The 25,660-nt window shown below is 44.0% G+C and overlaps 2 protein-coding genes across 2 annotated transcripts; both read right to left on the reverse strand.

Moving 5' to 3' along the window:
* Positions 1-1,199: 1,199 nt before the first annotated feature.
* On the reverse strand, positions 1,200-7,218 carry LOC149435955 (uncharacterized). The gene is made up of 2 exons (XM_089662224.1): positions 7,103-7,218; positions 1,200-7,018 (listed from the first exon to the last, which is right to left on the reverse strand). The coding sequence occupies exons 1-2, from the start codon at positions 7,141-7,143 to the stop codon at positions 6,085-6,087; spliced, it is 975 nt and encodes a 324-aa protein (XP_089518350.1). The 5' UTR covers positions 7,144-7,218; the 3' UTR covers positions 1,200-6,084.
* On the reverse strand, positions 1,200-25,108 carry CIAO2A (cytosolic iron-sulfur assembly component 2A; the record flags this gene model as incomplete). The annotated part of the gene is made up of 4 exons (XM_089662223.1): positions 1,200-8,702; positions 10,759-10,804; positions 19,488-19,537; positions 24,944-25,108. Coding segments are annotated over 4 exons (359 nt in total), but the record flags the coding sequence as incomplete, so codon positions are not given.
* Positions 25,109-25,660: the final 552 nt, after the last annotated feature.

The following is a 25,660-nucleotide window of genomic DNA, read 5'->3' on the forward strand; positions in this document are numbered from 1 at the left end:
TGAAGCCATCATTAGGCTGAAAAAACAAAAGAAACCCATCAGAGAGATAGCAAAAACATTAGGCGTGGCCAAAACAACTGTTTGGAACATTCTTAAAAAGAAGGAACGCACCGGTGAGCTCAGCAGTAGAGGCCTGGCAGAGCATCACCAGGGATGACACCCAGCGTCTGGTGATGTCTATGCGTTCCACACTTCAGGCTGTCATTGACTGCAAAGGATTTGCAACCAAGTATTAAAAAGTGAAAGTTTGATTTATGATTATTATTCTGTCCCATTACTTTTGGTCCCTTAACAAGTGGGACGCACATATGCAAACTGTTGTCATTCCTACACCGTTCACCTGATTTTGATGTAAATACCCTCAAATTAAAGCTGACAGTCTGCAGTTAAAGCACATCTTGTTCGTTTCATTTCAAATCCATAGTGTTGGTGTATAGAGCCAAAAATGTTAGAATTGTGTCCATGTCCCAATATTTATGGACCTGACTGTAGATGTAAATCGTTACCTCGATCTCCTGAAATAAATAAAAATGCACAGGTGTCAACCTAGAAGCCGATTGGTTACTACGCACAGCTGCACCAATTTTAGTAAATCTCCCCCAATGCCTATGATTAGGTAAGCGTTAAACTGCAAAGTGTGAAAATGTGGACATGGCCGATCCCTGCAATGTTCTGTTGTTCCTCCAGCACAATGTAATCGCTGACCCAGAAGTGTGAAGTCTCTAATCTACGTGGGATGACCCTATGTCCTTCTCAGCCCAGAACAGAGACATGTGACCAGGGGTGGACTTACAGCTCATGGGGCCCCCGGGCAATAGGGGATCATGGGGCCCCTATGTCCTTACGCACACGCAAACCACACCTAAAAAAGCCTATGAAAAGGTACCAGGGGCATCTCATGGGGCCCCTTACTGACCCCGGGCCCTCAGGGAGTGCCCGAGTTCCCAAATGGTCAGTCCGCCCCTGCATGTGACCCCCTGCAAGCGAGCGCACACAATACTGAACTCCCCGAGCCGGAGTCAGCACCTTTCATGGACTGGTGTCAGGGTTCTTTACGGGTCACTTGCTTCCCCCGCCATGTAGCAGAGTAAATCTCGCCGTGTCGATGCGTGTAGCCCCCCTGCAGATCCCCCCATATACTGTATACACCACGTGTCTGTATACAGAGGAGGAGATATTCTAAACACGGGAGGCATCAGTCATAGAAAAGATTTATTCAGAATCCAGGTCAGTACAGGGCAGGAAGACTTCTCATTGGGATTCATGTTCTTCTTCAGCTTCCTCTCCAACATACAGAACATAAACTTCTGAGGATCAAAAATAAAAGGATGTCGATGTTCAAAAGTTTACCTAAAACAAACAAAAAACTAAATCAGCACAAGGGACAGGAGTTGTGTCGGTTGTGCTGATGTGTCCTCTTCCTCCTCCAATGCCCAACCCCCACCCACCCTGCCACAATATTCTGCTGCGGCGGGGGTTAAGGGAACTAATCAAGCGTGCCTGAAAATGCCCGCCGTTTGTGCCCAGCTGATCCATTCATAGAAGCCATTATTACAGTTTCCACGAATGAATCAGGATCTGTGAATGGAGGACAGGTGGATGATGGGCAGGCCGGATGACTGAAAGCCCCCCCAGACCGTGTTTCACTCACGAAGCTGTAGCAAGGCTATTATGAATGAAACAACAGAATCTATGAATGGAGGACAGGCTGGATGATGGACAGGCTGGGTGATTGACCCCCCCCCCCCCCCCCCATAGACCTTGTTTCATGAAGCTTTAGTATGGCTATTAGAAATGAAACAACAGGATCTATGAATGGAGGACAAGTGGGTGATGGACAGGCAGATGATTGATAGCACCCCCCCTCCAATTCATAGACTGTGTTTCATTCATGGAAGATGTAGGACAGCTTTAGTATGGCTATTATAAATTAAACAACAGGATCTATGATTGGAGGACAGGCATACGACTGAAATTCCCCCTCCCATTCATAGACCATGTTTCATTCTTCCACTTCCAATGCAACCCCCACCCCTCACAATGTAATCTTTCGATGGAGGACAGGCAGATGATTGAGAGCCCCTCCCCCAATTCATAGAACTTTATTCATTTATGGAAGCTGTAATGTGGCTTTTATGAATGAAACAACAGGACCTATGAATGGAGGACAGGCATATGATTTAAAAACTCCCATTTATAGACCATGTTTCATTCTTCCTCCTCCAATGCACCCCCCCCCCCCCCAATTCATTTTTATGAATGAAACAACAGGATCTATGAATGGAGGGCAGGTGGATGATGGACAGCCCGGATGACTGAAAGCCATCCCCCATAGACCATGTTTCATTCAGTAAGCTGTAGTAAGGCTATGATGAATGAAACAACAGGATCTATGAATGGAGGGCAGGTGGATGATGGACAGCCCGGATGACTGAAGGCCATCCCCCCATAGACCGTGTTTCATTCAGTAAGCTGTAGTAAGGCTATGATGAATGAAACAACAGGATCTATGAATGGAGGGCAGGTGGATGATGGACAGCCCGGATGACTGAAAGCCATCCCCCCATAGACCGTGTTTCATTCAGTAAGCTGTAGTAAGGCTATGATGAATGAAACAACAGGATCTATAAATGGAGGACAGGCATATCACGGAAAACTCCCCCCTCTCATTCACAGACCACGCTTTATTCTTCCTCTTCCAATGCAGCCCCAAAACATCACACTATCATCTTTTGATGAAGCGGGGTTACATAAAACAATCAAGGGCCATTTCAGTTCCAGTGAATGAAACAGGATCTATGAATGGAGGACAGGCAGATGACTGAGAGCCCCTCCCCCAATTCATAGACCTTTTTTCATTTATGGAAGCTGTAATGCGACTTTAATGAATGAAACAACAGGATCTATGAATGGAGGACAGGAATATGATTAAAAGCCCCCCCTTCCTATTTATAGACCATGTTTCATTTTTCCTCCTCCAGTGCACCCCCCCCCCCCCCCATAATCGTCCGATGACGCAGTTTCCATTGAATTAATCAAGAGCTGTTTCCACCCAGCTGCTCCATTCACAGAAGCCATTACTACAGCTCCCAGGAAGAATGAAGCAGGATGTATGAATGAAGGACAGGAAAATGATTGAAAGCCCCTCCCCCAATTCATAGACCTTTTTTTAATTTATGGAAGTTGTCATGCGGCTTTTATGAATGAAACAACAGGATCTATGAATGGAGAACAGGAGATGATTGAAAGCTCCTCCCCCCAATTCATAGACCTTTTTTTAATTCATGGTACCTGTAATGCGGCTTTTACGAATGAGACAACAGGATCTATGAATGGAGGTCAGGCAGATGATTGAAAGCCCCTCCCCCAATTCATAGACCATTTTTTCATTTATGGAAGCTGTAATGCGGCTTTTATGAATGAGACAACAGAATCTATGATTGGAGGACATGTGAATGATGGACAGGCATATGACTGAAAGCTCCTCCCCCAATTCATAGACTGCGTTTCATTCATGGAATCTATAAATTCAGCTTTTATGCATGAAACAACAGAATCTATGAATGGAAAACAGGCAGATGACTGAAAGCTCCCCCCCACCTCCATTCCTAGACCATATTAAAAATTATCCCTCTCCCAATGCCCCTTCCTCCCTATTACCACATCACAATCTTCCGATGCAGCAGGGGTTAATAGAACTAATCAAGAGCACCCGCCATATCAACTCTCCTGAATAAAACAGGATCTATGAATGGAGGAGGGGGGGCTTTCAATTGTTCACACACCCTCCATTCATTCATAGAAAATTAGAGCTTCAGTGAATGGAGGAGGGGGGCCTTTCAATTGTTCACACGTCCACCATTCATTCATACAAAATTACAGCTTCTATGAATGGAGAAGGGGGGCCTTTCAATTGTTCACACGTCCTCCATTCATTCATAGAAAATTACAGCTTCAGTGAATGGAGGAGGGGGGCCTTTCAATTGTTCACACGTCCACCATTCATTCATACAAAATTACAGCTTCTATGAATGGAGAAGGGGGGCCTTTCAATTGTTCACACGTCCTCCATTCATTCATAGAAAATTAGAGCTTCAGTGAATGGAGGAGGGGGGCCTTTCAATTGTTCACACGTCCTCCATTCATTCATAGAAAATTCTATGAATGGAGGAGGGGGGCAGAAAGGGCACACATAGGCCCTCTTGATGAGTGCCTGTCATGGCCGCATAGTTCTATTAATCCGCAATGCACAGGAAGGCATCCACAAAGGAGGACACGGCCGCACAAGGGACACCCCTCACTGAAGGTATGTCCCTTGTGCTGATTTTTTTTTATTTTAGGTAAACTTATGGCCATACGCGGCTCGAATTCCGAACGATTTTTTCATCCGAAAATCGAAACGTCGTTCGTTCTGTAATCCGATGGTTGCCACCAATGATGTATAAAAAAATCGGTCGTTTTTCACGAATTTTCCAGCGTTCTCGATAAACGAAATGGTGAGGAACCACAAAAATCGGCCAATGTCATCGCCCCACTAATAGCCGATTATTCTTAGGTCCGATTTTTGTACGAAAATCGTTTGGAATTTGAACCATGCATGGCCTGCGTTAGGCGTTAATGCTTTTCAGCAGAGGTTGATGAGCGGAGTGTGGAGGGTTGTGCGGGAAGATCCACACCGAGGACAGCAATGATTTTCCTACAGCTTCTATATAGTTCCAATGAAGGTCGAGCCGGGGTGGGGGAGGGGCTGTGAGAGCTCGGTGAAGGATGCCAAACCGTGAGGTCCATGGGAAAACAACAAGAAGAGTTCCAGCTCGTCATCTTAAAGAGTCCATAATCATTGGCTGTTGGTAAAACCAAGACAATAGGAAGGTAAAGAGGTCACCGACGCGTTTCAGGAGGTCAACAATTCCCTTTATCAGGGTTTATATGGAACGATTAGCAAATAATCAATACCCAAGCTGCTCCGACAATAGTGCTCCCGAAATTAGACGCATTTCAGCTGTGATAGCCGAAACGCGTTAGAGCTGGTCTATACAATCAAAATCTTTACTGGATACATACTAAAACCCACTGGTAACAATCTAACGTGTTTCAGCTGTGATAGCCTTCCTCATAGCACCATGCTATGAGGAAAGCTGTCACAGCCAAAACACGTTAGGGCTGCTCCATTAAATCAAAATCTCTACTGGATACAGAATACTAAAACCCATTGGTAACAAGCGAACGCATTTCAGTTGTGAGCCTTCCTCATAGCACCGTGCTATGAGGAAGGCTGTTACAGCCAAAACGCGTTAGCCTGGTCCATAGAATCAAAATCTTTATTGACTACATACTAAAACTCACTGGTAACAATCTAACACATTTCAGCTGCGATAGCCTTCCTCCTAGCACCGTGCTAGGAGGAAGGCTGTCACAGCCGAAACGTGTTAGACTGGTCCATATAATCAAAATCTTTATTAGCTTGCTACCAGTGGGTTTTAGTATGTAGCCAATAAAGATTTGTATTTTATGGACCAGTCTAACGTGTTTCGGCTGTGACAGCCTTCCTCATAGCACGGTGCTATGAGGAAGGCTATCAGCTGAAACGCGTTAGCTTGTTACCAATGGGTTTTAGTATGTATCCAACGCGTTTCAGCTGATAGCCTTCCTCATAGCACCGTGCTAGGAGGAAGGCTGTCACAGCCGAAAAGCGTTAGACTGGTCCATAACATACAAATCTTTATTGGCTACATACTAAAACCCACTGGTAGCAAACTAATGCGTTTCAGCTGTGATAGCACCGTGCTATGAGGAAGGCTATCACAGCCGAAACGCGTTACCTTGTGACCAGTGGGTTTTGGTACGTAGCCAATAAAGATTTTGATTTTATGGACCAGCCTTTCTCAACCGGGGTGCAGCGGCATCCTTGCTGAGAATGGCATTCAGATTGCACGGAGCTTCCACTGCTCTGCTGAACGGTCCATGGGCAGAGCGCGAACGCACTCCTGCACCAATAAGGAGGTGCCTGAATCCCACTGGTAGCAACGGAGGAGGTGTCTGGAGCAGCAGGGAGTCTGGGCACACAGGGTTGCTGATAGCGCTTTACGGCTCGAGCGGGGGTGAGTTTCTGGCTCCCTCTGCTGGGGAATATCTGTTGGGGGTGGAGGAGACGTGGAAAAAAAAAAAATGACTGACACCACCAACACCGATGGCATCAATGCTCTGCAAAAGGGAGGCTAACAAAACCTGCAGAGCGCAGAGGTAACAGGCAAGGACAACTTGGTCTGACCAGGTGTTGCTGTTGACACCCAGGTGCCCAGGCGTTGGTGACACAGAGGTGCCCACATGGGTGCTGGCGACATGGAGGCACCCAGTTGGGTGCTGGCGACATGGAGGCGCCCAGGTGGGTGCTGGTGACATGGAGGTGCCCAGGTGTTGGCGACATGGCAGTGCCCAGGTGGGTGCTGTTGACACTGTAGGTGCCCAGATGGGTGTTGGTGACATGGAGGCGCCCAGTTGGGTGCTGGCGACATGGAGGCGCCCAGTTGGGTGCTGGCGACATGGAGGCGCCCAGGTGGGTGCTGGTGACATGGCGGTGCCCAGGTGGGTGCTGGTGACATGGCGGTGCCCAGGTGGGTGCTGGCGACATGGCGGTGCCCAGGTGTTGGCGACATGGCAGTGCCCAGGTGGGTGCTGTTGACACTGTAGGTGCCCAGATGGGTGTTGGTGACATGGAGGTGCCCAGGTGGGTGCTGGTGACATGGAGGTGCCCAGACTTGCATGATATGTTGTTGGCAACATGGCAGTGCCCAGGTGTTGTTGGCAACATGGAGATGCCCAGGTGTTGCTGGTGACATGGCAGTGCCCAGAACTTGCTGTTGACACGAGGTGCCCAGGTGGGTGCTGGTGACATGGAGGTGCCCAGAACTTGCTGTTGACACTGGAGGTGCCCAGGTGGGTGCTGGTGACATGGAGGTGCCCAAGTGTTGTTGATAACATGGTAATGCCCAGGTGTTGGTGACATGGCAGTGCCCAGGTGTTGTTGGCGACATGGCAGTGCCCAGGTGTTGTTGGCGACATGGCAGTGCCCAGGTGTTGTTGGCGACATGGCAGTGCCCAGGTGTTGTTGGCGACACGGCAGTGCTCAGACTTGCATGACATGGTGGTGGTGACCCCAGCACATCTGCTAAAGAGCAGCACATTTGTGTGTCGGGAACACGTGTCATTTTGCACGCGTTCCTCGACACACAGTACACTGGGGTGCCCCAAGATTGCAAATTCTTTTCAAGGGGCGCCCCACCTGGAAAAAGTTTGAGAAACACCAATATGGACTACACCGAGTTTCTGGTTTATATAGAAACATGGCTACCAAAAAAAATCACCTGGAATGTGGTATATGGCAGGAAGTCACAATGGACTTGTGCTGGAGGTACAGCTTAGAGTCCTACAGAAAGCTTTGCCATCTTTCCAAAAAGTCCCCGATGAAGGGCGATTGTTGGCCCCCAAAACACGCTAGCTATCTTTTACCTTCCTGTTCTCTTGGATAATCAACAAGAAATGATTATGGAGCGAATCCCAACCACTCCACTACAAGGCTTTCCCCACCATTCACTCAACCAGAGGATGCTGGCTCAAGGACAGTCCATGACCCGTTAATATCAAAGGCAAAAGGAAGAAAAATGGAGTCCACAGATATTGGTATCTCCCGATAGAGAAAATCCACCTCCTCCTACGCGTTTCACTCCAACTGGAGCTTCGTCACAGTGACTAGGACCTTGCCTCCTATAAATGAATATGAAGTCTTAGGTTCTATTCACACTTGTGTGACTCCATCGTTTGCCATTTCCATTGCAACTTTGGCTGGTTGTGACTTGGACACCATTTTGGCTTTGACTGTTGACCTAGTTCTGCTTTATGACAACCGTTTGGCGCTCTTCCTTTCGTTTTCACTTGAATTTCTCAGTTGGGAAGGCCAACGCCCCTTCGCTGGGAGCCTTTAATTTTGTGGTAGAGCCAGGGGCGGACTGACCATTTGGAAACTTGGGCACTGCCCGAGGGCCCGGGGTCAGTAGGGGGCCCCATGAGATGCCCCTGGTACCTTTTTCATAGGCTTTTTTGAGTTTGGGCAAGGACACAGGGGCCCCATGATCCCCTATTGCCCAGGGGCCCCATGAGTTGTCAGTCCGCCCCTGGGTAGAGCTGCCAAGGTTAAGTCATCAAGCCCAACTATTACCATTTGATTGATGGACAAAAAAAGATTGAAGTCCAACCCTTCACATCTACCTTTTGTTTTTAAACCATTGGATCTGGCAGAACAAAACTAAGTGGTAGGCACATAGCTCACCCACTTCTACTGAAAGGCGCTTATAGGAGGTACCAATGAAGCCTCCAGAAGGCTCAGTGACAGGTTCAGTTGTTCCACCATGAAATGTGTAGAAGTCTCTGGTATCTCTTCTCCAGCTTAAGGGTTTTCCACCCTGGAGCACTGCCATCCATGCAGATACCCAGCAAATGCTGCACCCAGATGATCAAAAATGTTCTGAAAAGTCCATGCGTTGCCCCTTGGGAGAAGCAACTGTCCTACTAGATGTTCCTCTACTTCAGTGCAGACTTTCCACCACTCTAATCCGGCTCCGTCACACACTGCTCCACTATCTCCCGAAGATTGGGGTTCTCCATGGCCGCAGACACTCGTTCCTTGTCATTTATCTGCTTGTTAACTTGGAGAAAAAGAGATTCAAAAAGTTACCTAGAATGACACATAATAAAGACACAAAATCCACAACTGGTCACGTGTCTAAACTACGAGGGGTGTTCAAGTCAAACCGGGACTTTTGAGTTTCTATAATTTTTTCGCCATACTCCCCTGCTACATTTATACCTAGCCGTGTAACGAATGCCTGGAAATCTTCGGCATGGAAAGATTTTTCGGGACGCCTAAACCCACCTAGGACAGCCGGCTTGACTTCCTCACCACTGTGTTCACCGTGCCCACAGAAACATTTGTTGGGATGCCTGAACCCTCCTAGGACACTACCTAGGCTTCACTTCACCATTGCGTTCACCGTGCCCACAGAAAGACTTGTCGGGATGCCTGAACCCTCCTAGGACACTACCTAGGCTTCACTTCCTCACCATTGCGCTCACCGTGCCCACAGAAAGATTTGTCGGGATGCCTGAACCCTCCTAGGACAGCCGGCTTCACTTTATCACCATTGCGTTCACCGTGCCCACAGAAACATTTGTTGGGATGCCTGAACCCTCCTAGGACACTACCTAGGCTTAACTTCCTCATCATTGCATTCTTTACCCACTTCCCATCCGGCCCATGTATGTAAACAGCCGGACAGGAGCAGTGCAGGGGCAGGTGGTCGTTTATAAATGTCCTCTTGCATTCACTGCCTGTGTGCGCTCCCTAGGAGCGCGCAGCACCGCAATCAGGTGCCCGCAAACACCGATTGCTGTACGGGACCTCTGTGTGAGGTCCCAAACATGTGGTCACTAATTGGCCAATCAGTGATCACATGCAGAGTAGTAAGCAAGAGGTCACTTCTGACATCATTGCTTACGATTAGTGAAATCTGTGAATGATCACAGAGATCACATGGTACGGGGCTATTCACAACAGCCTTGTACCATGTGACAAGCTGTGACCAATCACAGCTCTCACAGTATTTCTCAGTGGCTGCAAGAATGCAGCCAGAGAGAAGAAGAAATGATTGCTTTTATAGCCTTTATGGGTGTAAAAGCAATCAGTATAAAAAAAAAAAAAAAATAATAATAATATCTTCATCACCCCCCACAAGTAGTACAGTGTCACTATGGTGACACTGTACTGCTAGGGTGACAGTATGTCAAAAGAGAAAAAAAAACAAAAACAAATAATAATATAAAAAAAAATAAAAATTGTAAAAAAAATATTTAAAAAAATTATAATTTTTGGTTATAAACTAATTTGGCTCATTTTATTTATTTATTTTACTAAAAAGATAACGGAATACATTTTGGCCAAGATTTATGAAGAAAGATTATTTTTTTGCAAAATTGTATAAGAAAAACAGTTTTTTTTCCAAATGTTTGGACTTTTACATTTACATAGCAAAAAAAAAAAAAAAAAAAAAAAAAGGAATCGTCATCACCCCCCACAAGTAGTACAGTGTCATTAAGGTGACATTGTACTGCTAGGGTGACAGTATGATAAAAGAAAAATTATAATTTTTAGTTCTAAACTAATTTGGCTCATTTTATTTATTTATTTTTTTTACTAAAAAGATAACCTAATAAATTTTGGCCAATATTTAGGAAGAAAGATTATTTATTTGCAAAATTTTATAAGAAAAACAACACTTTTTTTCAAACGGTTTGGACTTTTACATTTATATAGCAAAAAAAAAAAAAAAAGCAAAAAAAAGCAAAAAAAAAAAAAAATCCCAGCGGTAAACAAATACAGCCAAAATAAAGTTTTCTCTGTCTCAAAAAAATGCTAAAAAATTCATACAGGTACAGTGTTGCATGACCGCGCAATTGTCATTTCAGCTTAAAGCTAAAAGTTGGCCTGGGGGCAGGAAGGGGGTGAAAGTGTCCAGACCCCAATCTACAACAGAGGAAGGTCTCAGGCCAAAGGTTATCTCTGCTCAGCTGCAGGTCTTGTACCCCCCCACCCCACCCCCACCCCAGCGCTCTACGCTTGTCTAGTGCAGTACAAACCCCTATCTCAAGTGCTGCATGCCGTTCCCTCTACCCATCGCCCTGTTAGGAAAGGAAGCCTTTACTTACTGTCCTCCTCCGTCGAGTGGGTCCCTTCGGAAATATAGATTTCCAGCTGGAAAAGCAGAAAGGACATGAACTCACCCACTGCAGGATATGATGGGATCAAAACACAAAAAATACAAAAAAAAAAGACAAAAAAAAAAAAAAGGCAAACCCCTTATGGCAGGTACAGGTCTGGCTCATTGTATTACACTGTTTTTGGACGGCTTATATAACATTAATTTTCCACAGAAAACCCAGCAAAAAAAAAAATACAGGTCGGGACTTCACCAGAGCGTCTGGAAGAGCCTGGAATGCAGAGAACTTGCCAGACAACCCTGCGGTCCAAACGTCAGTGCCAGAACTGTGGGTGTGTGAAACCAGGATTTGTCATTTATTCCCCTTTATTTGCAATGTGCTTGAACCATCGGCACCCACGGGGTTAAATCCCAGGGAGGGCATGCCACACTCACAATGGGCTTTCCATGAATCATAGCAGAGAGCACACTGCCACCTGGTGGCTGGTTAGTGCAACCGCAACTCCCAAACAGGATCATTCAAGCCTGACATTGTATTCTAAACCCAAAAGAATAAAATAATAAAAATAAATTATTAATTAAAATATATACGAATAAAATAAAAAAAAAAAAAGCAATAAACTATGAAATAGAAAAAGAACACAAGAATAAAAATAATTTAAATATATGAATAAAATAATAAAAAATAAACTATGAAATAGAAAAAGAACACAAAAATAAAAATAAATTGTTTATTATTTTATTCGTATGTTTTAATTAATAATTATTTTTATTCTTGTGCTCTTTTTCTATTTCATAGTTTATTTTTATATTTTAATTCATAAACTATGAAATAGAAAAAGAACACAAAAATAAATTGTTTATTATTATTATTTGTATGTTTTAATAATTATTTTTATTCATGTGCTCTTTTTCTATTTCATAGTTTATTTTTATTTTATTTGTATATTTTAATTCATAAACTATGAAATAGAAAAAGAACACGAATAAAAATTATTAATTAAAATATACTAATAAAATAATAAAAAATAAACAAACTATGAAATAGAAAAAGCACAAAAATAAAAATAATTTGTTTATTATTATTTTATTCATATGTTGTGATTAATAATTATTTTTATTCATGTGCTCTTTTTCTATTTCATAGTTTATTTTTATTTTATTTGTATATTTTAATTCATAAACTATGAAATAGAAAAAGAACATGAATAACAATTATTAATTAAAATATACTAATAAAATAATAAAAAATAAACTATGAATTAGAAAAAGCACAAAAATAAAAATAATTTGTTTATTATTATTTTATTCATATGTTGTGATTAATAATTATTTTTATTCTTGTGCTCTATTTCATAGTTTATTTTTATTTTAGTTGTATATATTTTAATTTATAAACTATGAATAAAAAAAAGAACACAAGAATAAAAAAAAATTAATTAAAATATATACAAATAAAATAAAAAATACAGTAAATTAATTATTTTTATTCTTGTGTTCTTTTTCTATTTCATAGTTTATTAAATTAAAGTATACGACTAAAATAATAAAAATAAACAAACTATGAAATAGAAAAAGAGCACAAGAAAAAAAAAAAATATTAATTAAAACATATGAATAAAATAATAATAAACAATTTATTTTTATTTTTGTGTTCTTTTTCTATTTCATTATTTTTTTTATTCGTATATTTTAATTAATAATTTAATTCTATTTTTGTTTTCTTTCTATTTCATAGTTTGTTTGTTTTTTATTAGTATATTTTAATAGTTTTTATTCGTGTTCTTTTTCGATTTCATGTTTATTTTTATTCGTACATTTTAATTAATAATTTATTTTTATTCTTGTGTTCTTTTTCTCTTTCATAGTTTATGAATTAAAATATGCGAATAAAATAAAAATAAACTATGAAATAGAAAAAAAGCACAAGAATAAAAATAATTATTAATCAGAACATACGAATAAAATAATAAACAATTTATTTTTGTGTTCTTTTTCTATTTCATAGTTTGTTTATTTTTTATTATTTTATTAGTATATTTTAATTAATAATAATTTTTCTTCGTGTTCTTTTTCTATTTCATTGTTTATTTTTATTCGTATATTTTAATTAATAATTTATTTTTATTTTTGTGTTCTTTTTATATTTCATAGTTTATGAATTAAAATATACGAATAAAATAAAAATAAACTATGAAATAGAAAAAGAGCACAAGAATAAAAATAATTATTAATCAAAACATACGAATAAAATAATAAACAATTTTTATTTTTGTGTTCTTTTTCTATTTCATAGTTTGTTTTTTATTAGTATATTTTAATAATTTTTATTCTTGTGTTCTTTTTCGATTTCATAGTTTAATTAAAATATACGAATAAAATAAAAATAAACTATGAAAAAAAAGAAAAAAAAAAATCCTGCGGGGATCGTTGGCATGCAACCTATACGGGGTGACACCGGACCCGCTCCAGGAAAAGGTAAGTTGTAAAGAAAGCCGACGATCCCCGCAGGATGGATCGGATCCAACCTGCGGGGATCGTTGGCTTGCTTCACAACTTACCTTTTCGTGGTGTCACCCCGTGCGGTCAGTGTCACCCCGTGCGGGCTGCACCCCCCCCCCCGCCTCGGGACGCCGCTGCAAAGGAGTTCTCTGCTTGCCTGGGACATCCTTCCAGCGGTGGAAGATCGGTATGTATGTAACAAAGCAGCCTGGAAGACATCTGTATGTACAGTCATGGCCAAAAAAATATTACCCCCCCCCCCCCCGTATTTATATCAGGTATCGCCCAGAAAATTGTCGCAATAACAAATCTTTCGGCATTCTCGTGTTTATTTCTTCGGATTGTATCGGTGACATAAAAAAAGTGGAGAAACAAAAAGCCGAATCTGACCCATTCCACCCAAAATAGAGAAATGGAGCGGACAAAATGATTGGCACCTATTGAAAATTGTAAGAAATAATTGCATTCCAAGTTTGTGACGTTCCTGTAATTTGTCATTAACCTCTTGGCGCCGGCCGCACACCAATGCATGACCTCCCAGTATCTGGGCCTTGGCGCCGAGCGGCCGCACATTTGCTGCAATTAAATAAAACATATGTGCGGAGAGCGCGCGTGTCACATGTCCGGTACTCACGAAAAGGTCCCGATTTCCTCTTTCGATTGGGACCTTTCCCGATCATGTGACGGCGAATCACGGCAGTCACATGACCCTAAAACCCCGCCCCGCCTCTGAAACCCTTAAAGGGCTGGGAGGTGCCGGCGCCAAGGGGTTCAACTCCCCCGTATCCATGACCAGGTGATGACAATATAGAAATGACACCAACAACCAGGGACAATGGTGACAAATGGCCTCCACCTTTCTGTTGGGTGTCTCTGTGTGCCACATGGAGCATGGAGGAGAGGAAGAGCAGCAAAGAATTGTCTGAGGATTGGAGAACAAAGATGGTGGAAAAGCATGGACCATCTCAAGGTTACAAGTCCATCTCCAGAGATCTTCATGTTCCTGTGTCCACTGTGCGCAACATTGCCAATAGGTTTACAGCCCATGGCACTGTAGCTAATCTCCCTGGATGTGGAAGAAAGAGAAAAATTGATCAAAGATTGAAACAAAGGATTGTTGGAATGGTGGCTGAAGAACCTCCATCAACTTCCAGACAAATCCAAGCAGACCTTCAGGCACCGGGTACAACTGTGTTCACTCACACTATACGTCCCATCTGAATGAGAAGGGACCCCATGGTAGGAGACCCAGGAGGACCCCACCGCTGACACAGAAATATGGTAGGAGACCCAGGAAGACCCCACTGCTGACAATGAAATATGGTAGGAGACCCAGGAAGACCCCACTGCTGACAATGAAATATGGTAGGAGACCCAGGAGGACCCCACCGCTGACACAGAAATATGGTAGGAGAATCAGGAGGACCCCACTGCTGACACAGAAATATGGTAGGAGACCCAGGAGGACCCCACTGCTGACACAGAAATATGGTAGGAGACCTAGGAGGACCCTACTACTGACACAGAAATATGGTGGGAGACCCAGGAGGATCCCACCGCTGACACAAAAATATGGTGGGAGACCCAGGAGGATCCCACCGCTGACACAAAAATATGGGAGGAGACCCAGGAGGACCCCACTGCTGACACAGAAATATGGTGGGAGACCCAGGAGGACCCCACTACTGACACAGAAATATGGTAGGAGACCCAGGAGGACCCCACCGCTGACACAGAAATACGGGAGGAGACCCAGGAGGACCCCACTGCTTACACAGAAACATATTGGAAGCCAGATTGGAGTTTGCCAAAACTTACCTGAGGAAGCCAAAATCCTTCTGGCAGAATGTGCTGTGGACAGACGTAACAAAATGGCAGCTTTTTGGTGAAGCCCATCATTCTGCTGTTTTCAGAAAAAGTAATAAGCCCTTTAAAGAAAAGAATCCAGTCCCTCCAGTCACACATGGTGGGGGGTCACAGTCCCTCCAGTCACACATGGTGAGGGTCACAGTCCCTCCAGTCACACATGGTGAGGGGTCACTGATGGTTTGGGGTGGCTTTGCTGCTTCAGGCACTGGATGTCTTGGCCGTGTGCATGGCATTATGGAATCTGAAGACTACCAAAGAATTCTGGGGTGCAATGTAGGGCCCGGTGTCAGAAAGTTGGGTCTCCATATGAGGTCATGGGTCTTCCAGCAGGACAATGACCCAAAGCACACGTCACAAAGCCCCCAGAAATGGTGTCAGACAAGGCTCTGGAGAGGACTGAACTGGCCAGCAATGAGTCCAGATCTCCATCCCATAGAGCTCCTGTGGAGAGATCTCAGACCAGCAGTTGGGGGAAGGAACCCTTCCAATGTGAGAGACCCGGAGCAGTTGGAGGAAGAAGAGCGATCCAAAATTCCAGCAGACAGGTGGAAGAAAGTTATCGATGGTCACAGGAAGATAATGATTTCAGTGATTTTTTTCCAAATATTAAATTGAGGGTGCAAATAATTTTGTCCAGTCCATTTTTGGGGCTTTGCGTGGAATTTGTCAGATTTGGCTTTGTGTTTCTTCACTTTTTTGTGTCATACCAATACAAAACAAAGAAATAAACATGAGAATGCCGAAACATTTGTAATTGCAGCAATTTTCTGGGTGAAGTGGTGAGTTATCTGACAAATGCAAGGGGGCCAATATTTTTGGCCATGATTGTATGTCACAGAGCAGCCTGGAAGAAATCTGTATGTACAGTACACTATATCAGCAAAAGTACTGGCCCCGCCCTCCAATCATGTGATTCAGGTGTTCCAATCCCCTCCATATCATGTGATTCAGGCGTTCCAATCCCCTCCATATCATGGGATTCAGGTGTTCCAATCCCCTCCATATCATGGGATTCAGGTGTTCCAATCCCCTCCATATCATGGGATTCAGGTGTTCCAATCCCCTCCATATCATGGGATTCAGGTGTTCCAATCCCCTCCATATCATGGGATTCAGGTGTTCCAATCCCCTCCATATCATGGGATTCAGGTGTTCCAATCCCCTCCCAATCATGGGATTCAGGTGCTCCAATCCCCTCCATATCATGTGATTCAGGTGCTCCAATCCCCTCCATGGACACAGGTGTATACAATCACACCCCTAGGCATGCAGACTGCTTCTACAAACATTGGTGAAAGAATGGGTCGCTCTCAGGAGCTCAGTGACTCCAAGCGTGGTCCCGTGATAGGTGGTCACCTGGGCAATAAGTCCATCCGTGACATTTCCTGGCTACTAAATATTCCACGCTCAACTGTTAGTGGGATTATAACAAAGTGGAAGCAACTGGGAACAACAGCCACTCAGCCACCAAGTGGTAGGCCACGTCACATGACAGGGCGGGGTCAGCGCATGCTGAAGCGCACAGTGCGCAGAAGTCGCCAACTGTCTGCAGAGTCAATAGCTAAAGACCTCCAAACTTGGTGTGGCCTTCAGATGAGCCCAACAACAGTGCGTAGAGAGCTCCATGGAATGGGTTTCCATGGCCGAGCAGCTGCATCCAAGCCTTCCATCACCAAGTGCAATACAAAGCGTCAGATGCCGTGGTGTAAAGCACGCTGCCACTGAACGCTAGAGCAGTGGAGGCGTGTTCTCTGGAGTGACCAATCACGCTTCTCTGTCTGGCAATCTGATGGACGTGTCTGGGTTTGGCAGTTGCCAGGAGAACGGTACTTGCCTGACTGCATTGTGCCAAGTGTACAGTTTGGTGGAGGGGGGATTATGGTGTGGGGTTGTTTTTCAGGGGTTGGGCTTGGCCCCCTAGTTCCAGTGAAGGGAACTCTTAAGGTGACATTTTGGACAATTTCATGCTCCCAACTTTGTGGGAAGAGTTTGGGGATGGCCCCTTCGTGTTCCAACATGACTGCGCACCAGTGCACAAAGCAAGGTCCATAAAGACATGGAGGAGCCAGTTTGGGGTGGAGGAACTGGACTGTCCTGCACAGAGTCCTGACCTCAACCCCATAGAACACCTTTGGGATGAATTAGAGCGGAGACTGCGAGCCAGGCCTCCTCCCCCGACATCAGTGCCTGACCTGACAAATGTGCTTCTGGAAGAATGGTCCAACCTTCCCATAGACACCCTCCTAAACCTTGTGGACGGCCTTCCCAGAAGAGTTGAAGCTGTTATAGCTGCAAAGGGCGGGGCCAACTCAATATTGAACCCTATGGACTAAGACTGGGAGGCCATTAAAGGTCATGTGTGTGGAAAGGGCGGGGCCAACTCAATATTGAACCCTACGGACTAAGACTGGGGGGCCATTAAAGGTCATGTGCATGGGAAGGGTGGGGCCAACTCAATACTGAACCCTACGGACTAAGACTCGGGGGCCATTAAAGGTCATGTGCGTGGAAAGGGCGGGGCCAACTCAATATTGAACCCTACGGACTAAGACTGGGGGGCCATTAAAGGTCATGTGTGTGGGAAGGGCGGGGCCAACTCAATATTGAACCCTACGGACTAAGACTGGGAGGTCATTAAAGGTCATGTGCGTGGAAAGGCCGTCGACCTGATACTTGGGGCAATATAGTGTATGTCACAGAACAAGCCCAGCCGGGTGCAATGATCAGTCTCCAGTGTGCACTGCGGGTGACAGATTGCGCCCTATACAGAGGATATAAACATTCTGAACACAGTTACATCCCCAGTTATGAGGGTGTGCACACTGTTGTTTGTAGGTCACATTAAAAGGTGAAAAAGTCCTGAAATGATTTATCTTTGTCTCATTTTTTTTTTCCATCTCAGAAACCTGAATTCTAACAGGGGTGTGAAGACTTTTTATATCCACTGTACTCTGTGCAGTCCATGAACACAATTCTATCACAGTAAACAAATCGGTTTTTTAATATGTCCATTTATGTTTTTCCCGTACATTTGTGAAGCCTGACACACAAACACTTCTCAGCTCCGCCCTGTTCTCTTCTTCAGAACGGATCGGCTGTGAGGACGAGCGTCCCCTAGTGGTACAAGAGCGAGCGCCATCTTTCTTCCGAGCATCGCGCATGCGCATTGTGCTCTCTTCTGAACAGATGAGCTCAGCGGCTGCGATGTTGGTGCGGCGTCTGCTGAGGTCCTCTGCGTCAACAAGAGATAGCACTCTGCACGTGCGTGGCTCGGGAGTATGCCGCTCAATTTTGTACCACTAAGGGGTGCTTGTCCTAATGGATACTGTCTCTTCTTCAGGAAGGCTTGGCCATTTGGATGAGCAATCCCTAGTAGTACAAAACATGAAAATACACTACAGAGACAGTGCCACAGAGGCAGCACCACGCAGAGAGCGCCACGGAGACGGACAGCGCCACAGAGACAGACAGCGCCACAGAGACAGACAGCGCCACAGAGACAGACAGCGCCACAGAGACAGACAGCGCCACAGAGACAGACAGCGCCACAGAGACAGACAGCGCCACAGAGACAGACAGCGCCACAGAGACAGACAGCGCCACAGAGATCGCGCCACAGAGACAGACAGCGCCACAGAGACAGTGATACAGAGACAGTGATACAGAGACAGTGATACAGAGACAGTGATACAGAGACAGTGATACAGAGACAGACAGCACCACAGAGACAGTGCTACAGAGACAGACAGTGCTACGGAGATGGACAGCGCCATAGAGATCGTGCCACAGAGACAAACAGCGCCACAGAGACAGTGATACAGAGACAGACAGTGCTACGGAGATAGACAGCGCCACAGGGACAGCGCCACAGAGACAGTGCTACGGAGATAGACAGCGCCACAGGGACAGCGCCACAGAGACAGACAGTGCTACGGAGATAGACAGCGCCACAGGGACAGCGCCACAGAGATAGACAGCGCCACAGAGACAGTGCTACGGAGATAGACAGCGCCACAGGGACAGCGCCACAGAGACAGACAGTGCTACGGAGATAGACAGCGCCACAGGGACAGCGCCACAGAGACAGACAGTGCTACGGAGATAGACAGCGCCACAGGGACAGCGCCACAGAGATAGACAGCGCCACAGAGACAGTGCTACGGAGATAGACAGCGCCACAGGGACAGCGCCACAGAGACAGACAGTGCTACGGAGATAGACAGCGCCACAGGGACAGCTCCACAGAGACAGACAGAGCTACGGAGACAGACAGCGCCATAGAGAATGGTGCCACAGAGACAGAGCTACAGAGACAGACCGCGCCACGGAGACAACATTGAGCCTTACCTTGTGCTTAAAAGACAAACATCTTTGCAGCTTGACCCTCAAACACAGACCTGGAAGAGACAGATTACCATCAGGGATCTCTTCAATCATCGAATTCAGCAACAACTCACTTCCTTAGAACATACATTCAAAATTATACATCAGAGAAGTCATCTGACCTCCAGGTAAGAGGTGTATTGTAGTCATATTAGTCCAGCTTGGCACATTGGAAGTCTGTACAGTTTGTGCTCAAAATTTTTCCTCCTCTGGCAGAAATGGTAAAATTTTGGCATCGATATTAAAAATCTGACTGTTTGTGCCAAAAAAAAGTCTTTTAACCATTTCAATACCCGGCACTTTACCCCCTTCCTGCCCAGGCCATTTTTCAGGTTTCAGCACTCTCACACTTTGAATGACAATTGCGCGGTCATACAACACTGTACCCAAACTAAAATTTTATCATTTTCTTCACCCAACTAGAGCTTTCTTTTGGTGGTATTTAATCACCGCGGGGTTTTTATTTTTTGCTAAATTAACAAAAAAAGACCAAAAATTTTGAAAAAAACCCCCACATTTTTCTTTGTTTCTGTTATAAAAGTTTACAAATAAATAATTGTTCTTCATAAATTTAGGCCGAGATGTATTCTGCTACATGTCTTTGGGGAAAATAACCCAAATTAGGATGTATTATTTAGTTTGTAGGAAAGTTATAGAGTTCACAAACTATGGGATAGATCTGATTATTGATCAATCCTGAAGTACTGACAGCCAATCTAATTTCTTGAGGTCCAAGAATGTCAGAACGGTACAGATATCCCCCAAATGTCAGGACAGTACAGATATCCCCCAAATGTCAGAACGGTACAGATATCCCCCAAATGTCAGGACGGTACAGATATCCCCCAAATGTCAGGACGGTACAGATATCCCCCAAATGTCAGGACAGGACAGATATCCCCCAAATGACCCCTTTTTGTAGAGTAGACAGTCCGACGTACTTCATAAGAGGAATGGCGAGTTTTTTAAAGTTGTATTTTTTTTTTGTCATAATTTTTTGGAAAATGAAAAAATTAAAAAAATTATTTTCACTATTTTTTTTTTTTTTACATACTGTCACCAGTGCAGTACAGCGTCATCATATAACTGGCATGGCGGTGAACAGGGACACTGACTGGTGACAGTATGAAAAAAAAATATATATATTTTTTTATTTTTTTATTATTTTTAATTACTTTTTTTAAAGATTTTTTTTCATATTTCACTATGACCAAACTAGTACAATGTTACCATAGTAACATTGTACTACTTTGGGGAAGTGATCAGTATTTTTTTTTTTTTTTTTTTTACACAATTTGCTTATAGCAAAGAATTACTTTGCTATAAACAAGCATTTACCTGAATGAAATCGATTCATTCAGGGTTTTTTTTTTGTGCTTAGCTGTGATTTGGCCACAGCTAATCACATGACATGTGCATGTGACCTGCTGTGACCATTCACAGCTAAGCACTAGTATAAAACGGATGGCATGAATGAAGCCATCCATTGTATGCAACTGTCATGTGACCTGCTGTGATTGGTCACAGCAGGTCACATGGTACCGGCAACGGGGGCCAGTACTCAGATCTGTCATCGGCCGTGTCCGAGGTATACGGCCGGTGACAGATCGCGCCGCTGCGCGGTTCTGCAAGCGCGCGAACTGCGCATGTGCGGGAGCATGCCAAATGGCGTGCACCTGGACAGCTGAAGCATTTTTGCGGCCGCCAAACGGCTATAGGCCGGGCAGTTAATGGTCAAGGATAGTTGGAAAAAGGAGAGACCCCCTGACAGTGGGACTTTAAGGGCTTAGAAGGTACTAGAAGCATAAAAGAAAAAGTACACATTTGTCAAAAAAAAGGTGATAACACAAAGACATACAAAACAATACATCATATAGAGTCATAATAAAGCATCACAATCAGAAAGTGTATCCCAAACAATTCTTCCGGCAGTTGTGGCTGCAATCTTTCTTGGTCTACCTGACCTTGGCTTGGTATCAAGAGATCCCCGAACTTTCCCCTTCTTAATAGGTGATTGAACAGCACTGATTGGCATATTCAAGGCTTTGGACATCTTTTTATATCCTTTTCCATCTTTATAAAGTTCCATTACCTTGTTACGCAGGACTTTTGACAGTTCTTTTCCCCATGGCTCAAACTTTAGCCTGCTCAGTGCTTCCATGTAAGAGCTAACAAACTCATTGACTATTTATACACGGACACTGATTGTAATTTAAAAAGCCACAGATGTGGGAAATGAACCTTTAATGGCCACTGTAACCCGTGTGTGTCCCCTTGTGTGTCTGTACCAAGGCCGAACATTCCAGGGGGCGGAGACTTCTGATCCAGGGGGCGGAGACTTCTGATCCAGGGGGTGGAAACTTCTGACCTGGGCCATTGACATTTCTATCGCACTCGTACTGTAAAAATCAGCATTTTTTTGCTAGAAAACTTCTCAGAAACCTCCAAAAATATATATTTTGTTGTAGAAGCCATAGAAAATATAATGGGCGGTGTTGCAATTTTTTCTGTCACACGGTATCAGTGCAAGTTTTTTTTTCAAACGCAATTTATTTAGAAAAAAAGCCCACGCAATATAGAACACAATATTTTTTATAAAATATGAAAGATATTGTTACGCCAAGTAAATAGATACCTAACATGTCACGCTTTAATATTGCACACGCTTGTGGAATGGCGCCAAACGTACTTAAAAATCTCCATAGGCGACACTTTACAAGTTACCGGTTTAGAGTTACAGAGGAGGGCTGGTGCTAGAATTATCGCCCTTACTATGACATTCGCGGTGATACCTCACATGTGGTGTGAATATTGGTTACATATGTGGGCGTGACCTACGTCGTAAGCATTCTCCACTGCGCGCGAGCATGGGGGGGGGGGGGGAAACAGGGGCACTTAAAACATTTTTTTTTAATTAATTTTATTACTTTTCTTATTTTTACACTGCCCCATTTTTTATATCACTTTTACAGGTATCACAAGAAATTTAAACATCCCTTGCGATAACAATACAGCATGACGGGTCCTCTTTATGGAGAGATGTGGGGTCTACAAGACGCCACATCTCTCCTCCACAATGGAAATCATCAGATCCCAAAAAAGAAAGAATTAAAAAAAAAAAAAACCAAAAAAAAAAAACATTGATCCAATGCTGTCCAAAAAAAAAAAAAAAAAAACCCAAAAAAATAAACAAAACAAAAACCTCTCCTACGTGTACAAATCACCATTTTTTTGGATATAAAATTACTCAGAGCCCCCAAACATTATATATATATATATATATATATTATACACACATACACATATATACACACACACACACATATATATATATATATATACACATATATACACACAGTGGGGATCGAAAGTTTGGGCACCCCAGCTAAAAATTTGTATTAATGTGCATAAAGAAGCCAAGGAAGGATGGAAAAATCTCCAAAAGGCATCAAATTACAGATTAGACATTCTTATAATATGTCAACAAAAGTTAGATTTTATTTCCATCATTTACACTTTCAAAATAACAGAAAACAAAAAAATGGCGTCTGCAAAAGTTTGGGCACCCTGCAGAATTTATAGCATGCACTGCCCCCTTTGCCAAGCTGAGACCTGCCAGTGTCATGGATTGTTCTCAATCATCGTCTGGGAAGACCAGGTGATGTCAATCTCAAAGGTTTTAAATGCCCAGACTCATCTGACCTTGCCCCAACAATCAGCACCATGGGTTCTTCTAAGCAGTTGTCTTGAAAACTGAAACTGAAAATAGTTGACGCTCACAAAGCTGGAGAAGGCTATAAGAAGATAGCAAAGCGTTTTCAGATGTCAATATCCTCTGTTCGGAATGCAATTAAGAAATGGCAGTCATCAGGAACAGTGGAAGTTAAAGCAAGATCTGGAAGACCAAGAAAAATATCAGACAGAACAGCTCGCAGGATTGTGAGAAAAACAATTCAAAACCCACGTTTGACTGCACGATCCCTCCAGAAAGATCTGGCAGACACTGGAGTTGTGGTCACTATTCCACTATAAAGAGATACTTGTACAAATATGGTCTTCATGGAAGAGTCATCAGAAGAAAACCTCTTCTACGTCCTCACCACAAAAATCATCGTTTGAACTTTGCAGATGAACATATAGACAAGACTGATGCATTTTGGAAACCAGTTCTGTGGACCGATGAGGTTAAAATTGAACTTTTTGGCAGGAATGAGCAAAGGTACGTTTGGAGAAGAAGGGGCACAGAATTTAATGAAAAGAACCTCTGTCCAACTGTGAAGCATGGGGTTGGATCAATCATGCTTTGGGGTTGTGTTGCAGCCAGTGGCACAGAGAACATCTCACGAGTAGAAGGAAAAATGGATTCAATAAAATTTCAGCAAATTTTGGATGGTAACTTGATGCCATCTGTGAAAAAGCTGAAGTTAAAGAGAGGATGGCTTCTACAAATGGATAATGATCCTACACACACCTCGAAATCCACGGGGGATTACATCAAGAGGTGTAAACTGAAGGTTTTGCCATGGCCTTCACAATCTCCTGACCTCAACATCATTGAAAATCTATGGATAGACCTTAAAAGAGCCGTGCGTGACAGACAGGCCAGAAATCTCAAAGAACTGGAAGACTTTTGTAAGGAAGAATGGGCAAAGATACCTCAAACAAGAACTGAAAGACTCTTGGCTGGCTACAAAAAGCGTTTACAAGCTGTGATACTTGCCAAAGGGGGCAGTACAAGATATTAACTCTGCAGGGGGCCCAAACTTTTGCAGATGCCATTTTTTTGTTTTCTGTTATTTTGAAAGTGTAAATGATGGAATAAAATCTAACTTTTGTTGACATATTATAAGAATGTCTAATCTGTAATTTGATGCCTTTTGGAGATTTTTCCATCTTTCCTTGGCTTCTTTATGTACATTAATACAAATTTTTAGCTGGGGTGCCCAAACTTTCGATCCCCATTGTATATACACACACACACACATCTCTATAGTCAGCCGACACAACCACTGAACGGTTCCTGGGCTTCTTGATGGAAAGCCCGAGAACCGCCAGAAAGCTGCGGTGGGGGGGGGGGGGATGCACCCCACCCCTCTCGGTAAGCCCAAGAACCACCAGAAAGCTATGGTGGGGTTTCGGGGGGTTGAGAGGCAACCCTCCCCCCGCTTCTAAAAGTGATCCAGCGGCTAATCAGTCGCTCGGATCACTTTTAGGAGGAAGCAGCGGCTGAGGAAATGATTCATATCAGGGTTGTGGCATCCAGCTGCAGTCATGACCCCGGTACACCACCACCAGCCATGACATGTTTTCCCAGTTGGGTGGTCTGAGATGGTTACCTAGAAGAAGGGGGAGGGGGAAAGGAAATTTTTAGGGTGACAAAACATACAAAAAAACATACAAAACCAATATCGGTGACCTACCTATAAGTGTGGCCAGGGAGCAGTGGGGAACGGTGGGGGTGAACCTTATGGTCACCAGGAAGCAGTCGTCATCCAGGTCCTCCACGGTCACACAGTTCTCCGACACCACCTCCAGGTCTTCTAATGTATTGGGCTTTTCTGGGTCCCGAATAGTCCGGATTATATCTGTGTGGGAGCAGAAAACAAAAATCACACAACTTCATCCAATGCCTTACAGGGCCACCTCTACACAAATGTGCCTCTGAAAAGCGATTCATGGCAGATGCCTTTTTAGAGGGGCAACCATGATGGCTGCAGGTGGAAAGGAGCCCCAAGCCCTTTTATCAGGCGGACGCTGAGCCCCAAGCCCTTTTACTGGACGGACCCTGAGCCCCAAGCCCTTTTATTGGACGGACGCTGAGCCCCAAGCCCTTTTATTGGACGGACGCTGAGCCCCAAGCCCTTTTATTGAGTGAACGTTGAGCCCTAAGCCCTTTTATCAGGCAGACCCTGAGCCCCAAGCCCTTTAATTGAGTGAACGTTGAGCCCTAAGCCCTTTTATCGGGCGGACCCTGAGCCCCAAGCCCTTTTATTGAGTGAACGTTGAGCCCTAAGCCCTTTTATTGGACGGACGCTGAGCCCCAAGCCCTTTTATTGGACGGACGCTGAGCCCCAAGCCCTTTAATTGAGTGAACGTTGAGCCCTAAGCCCTTTTATCAGGCAGACCCTGAGCCCCAA

This window comes from Staurois parvus, unplaced genomic scaffold, assembly GCF_062004578.1.
Source record: "Staurois parvus isolate SC_StPar_1 unplaced genomic scaffold, SC_StPar_1.0 ptg001443l, whole genome shotgun sequence".
NCBI lineage: Eukaryota > Metazoa > Chordata > Amphibia > Anura > Ranidae > Staurois > Staurois parvus.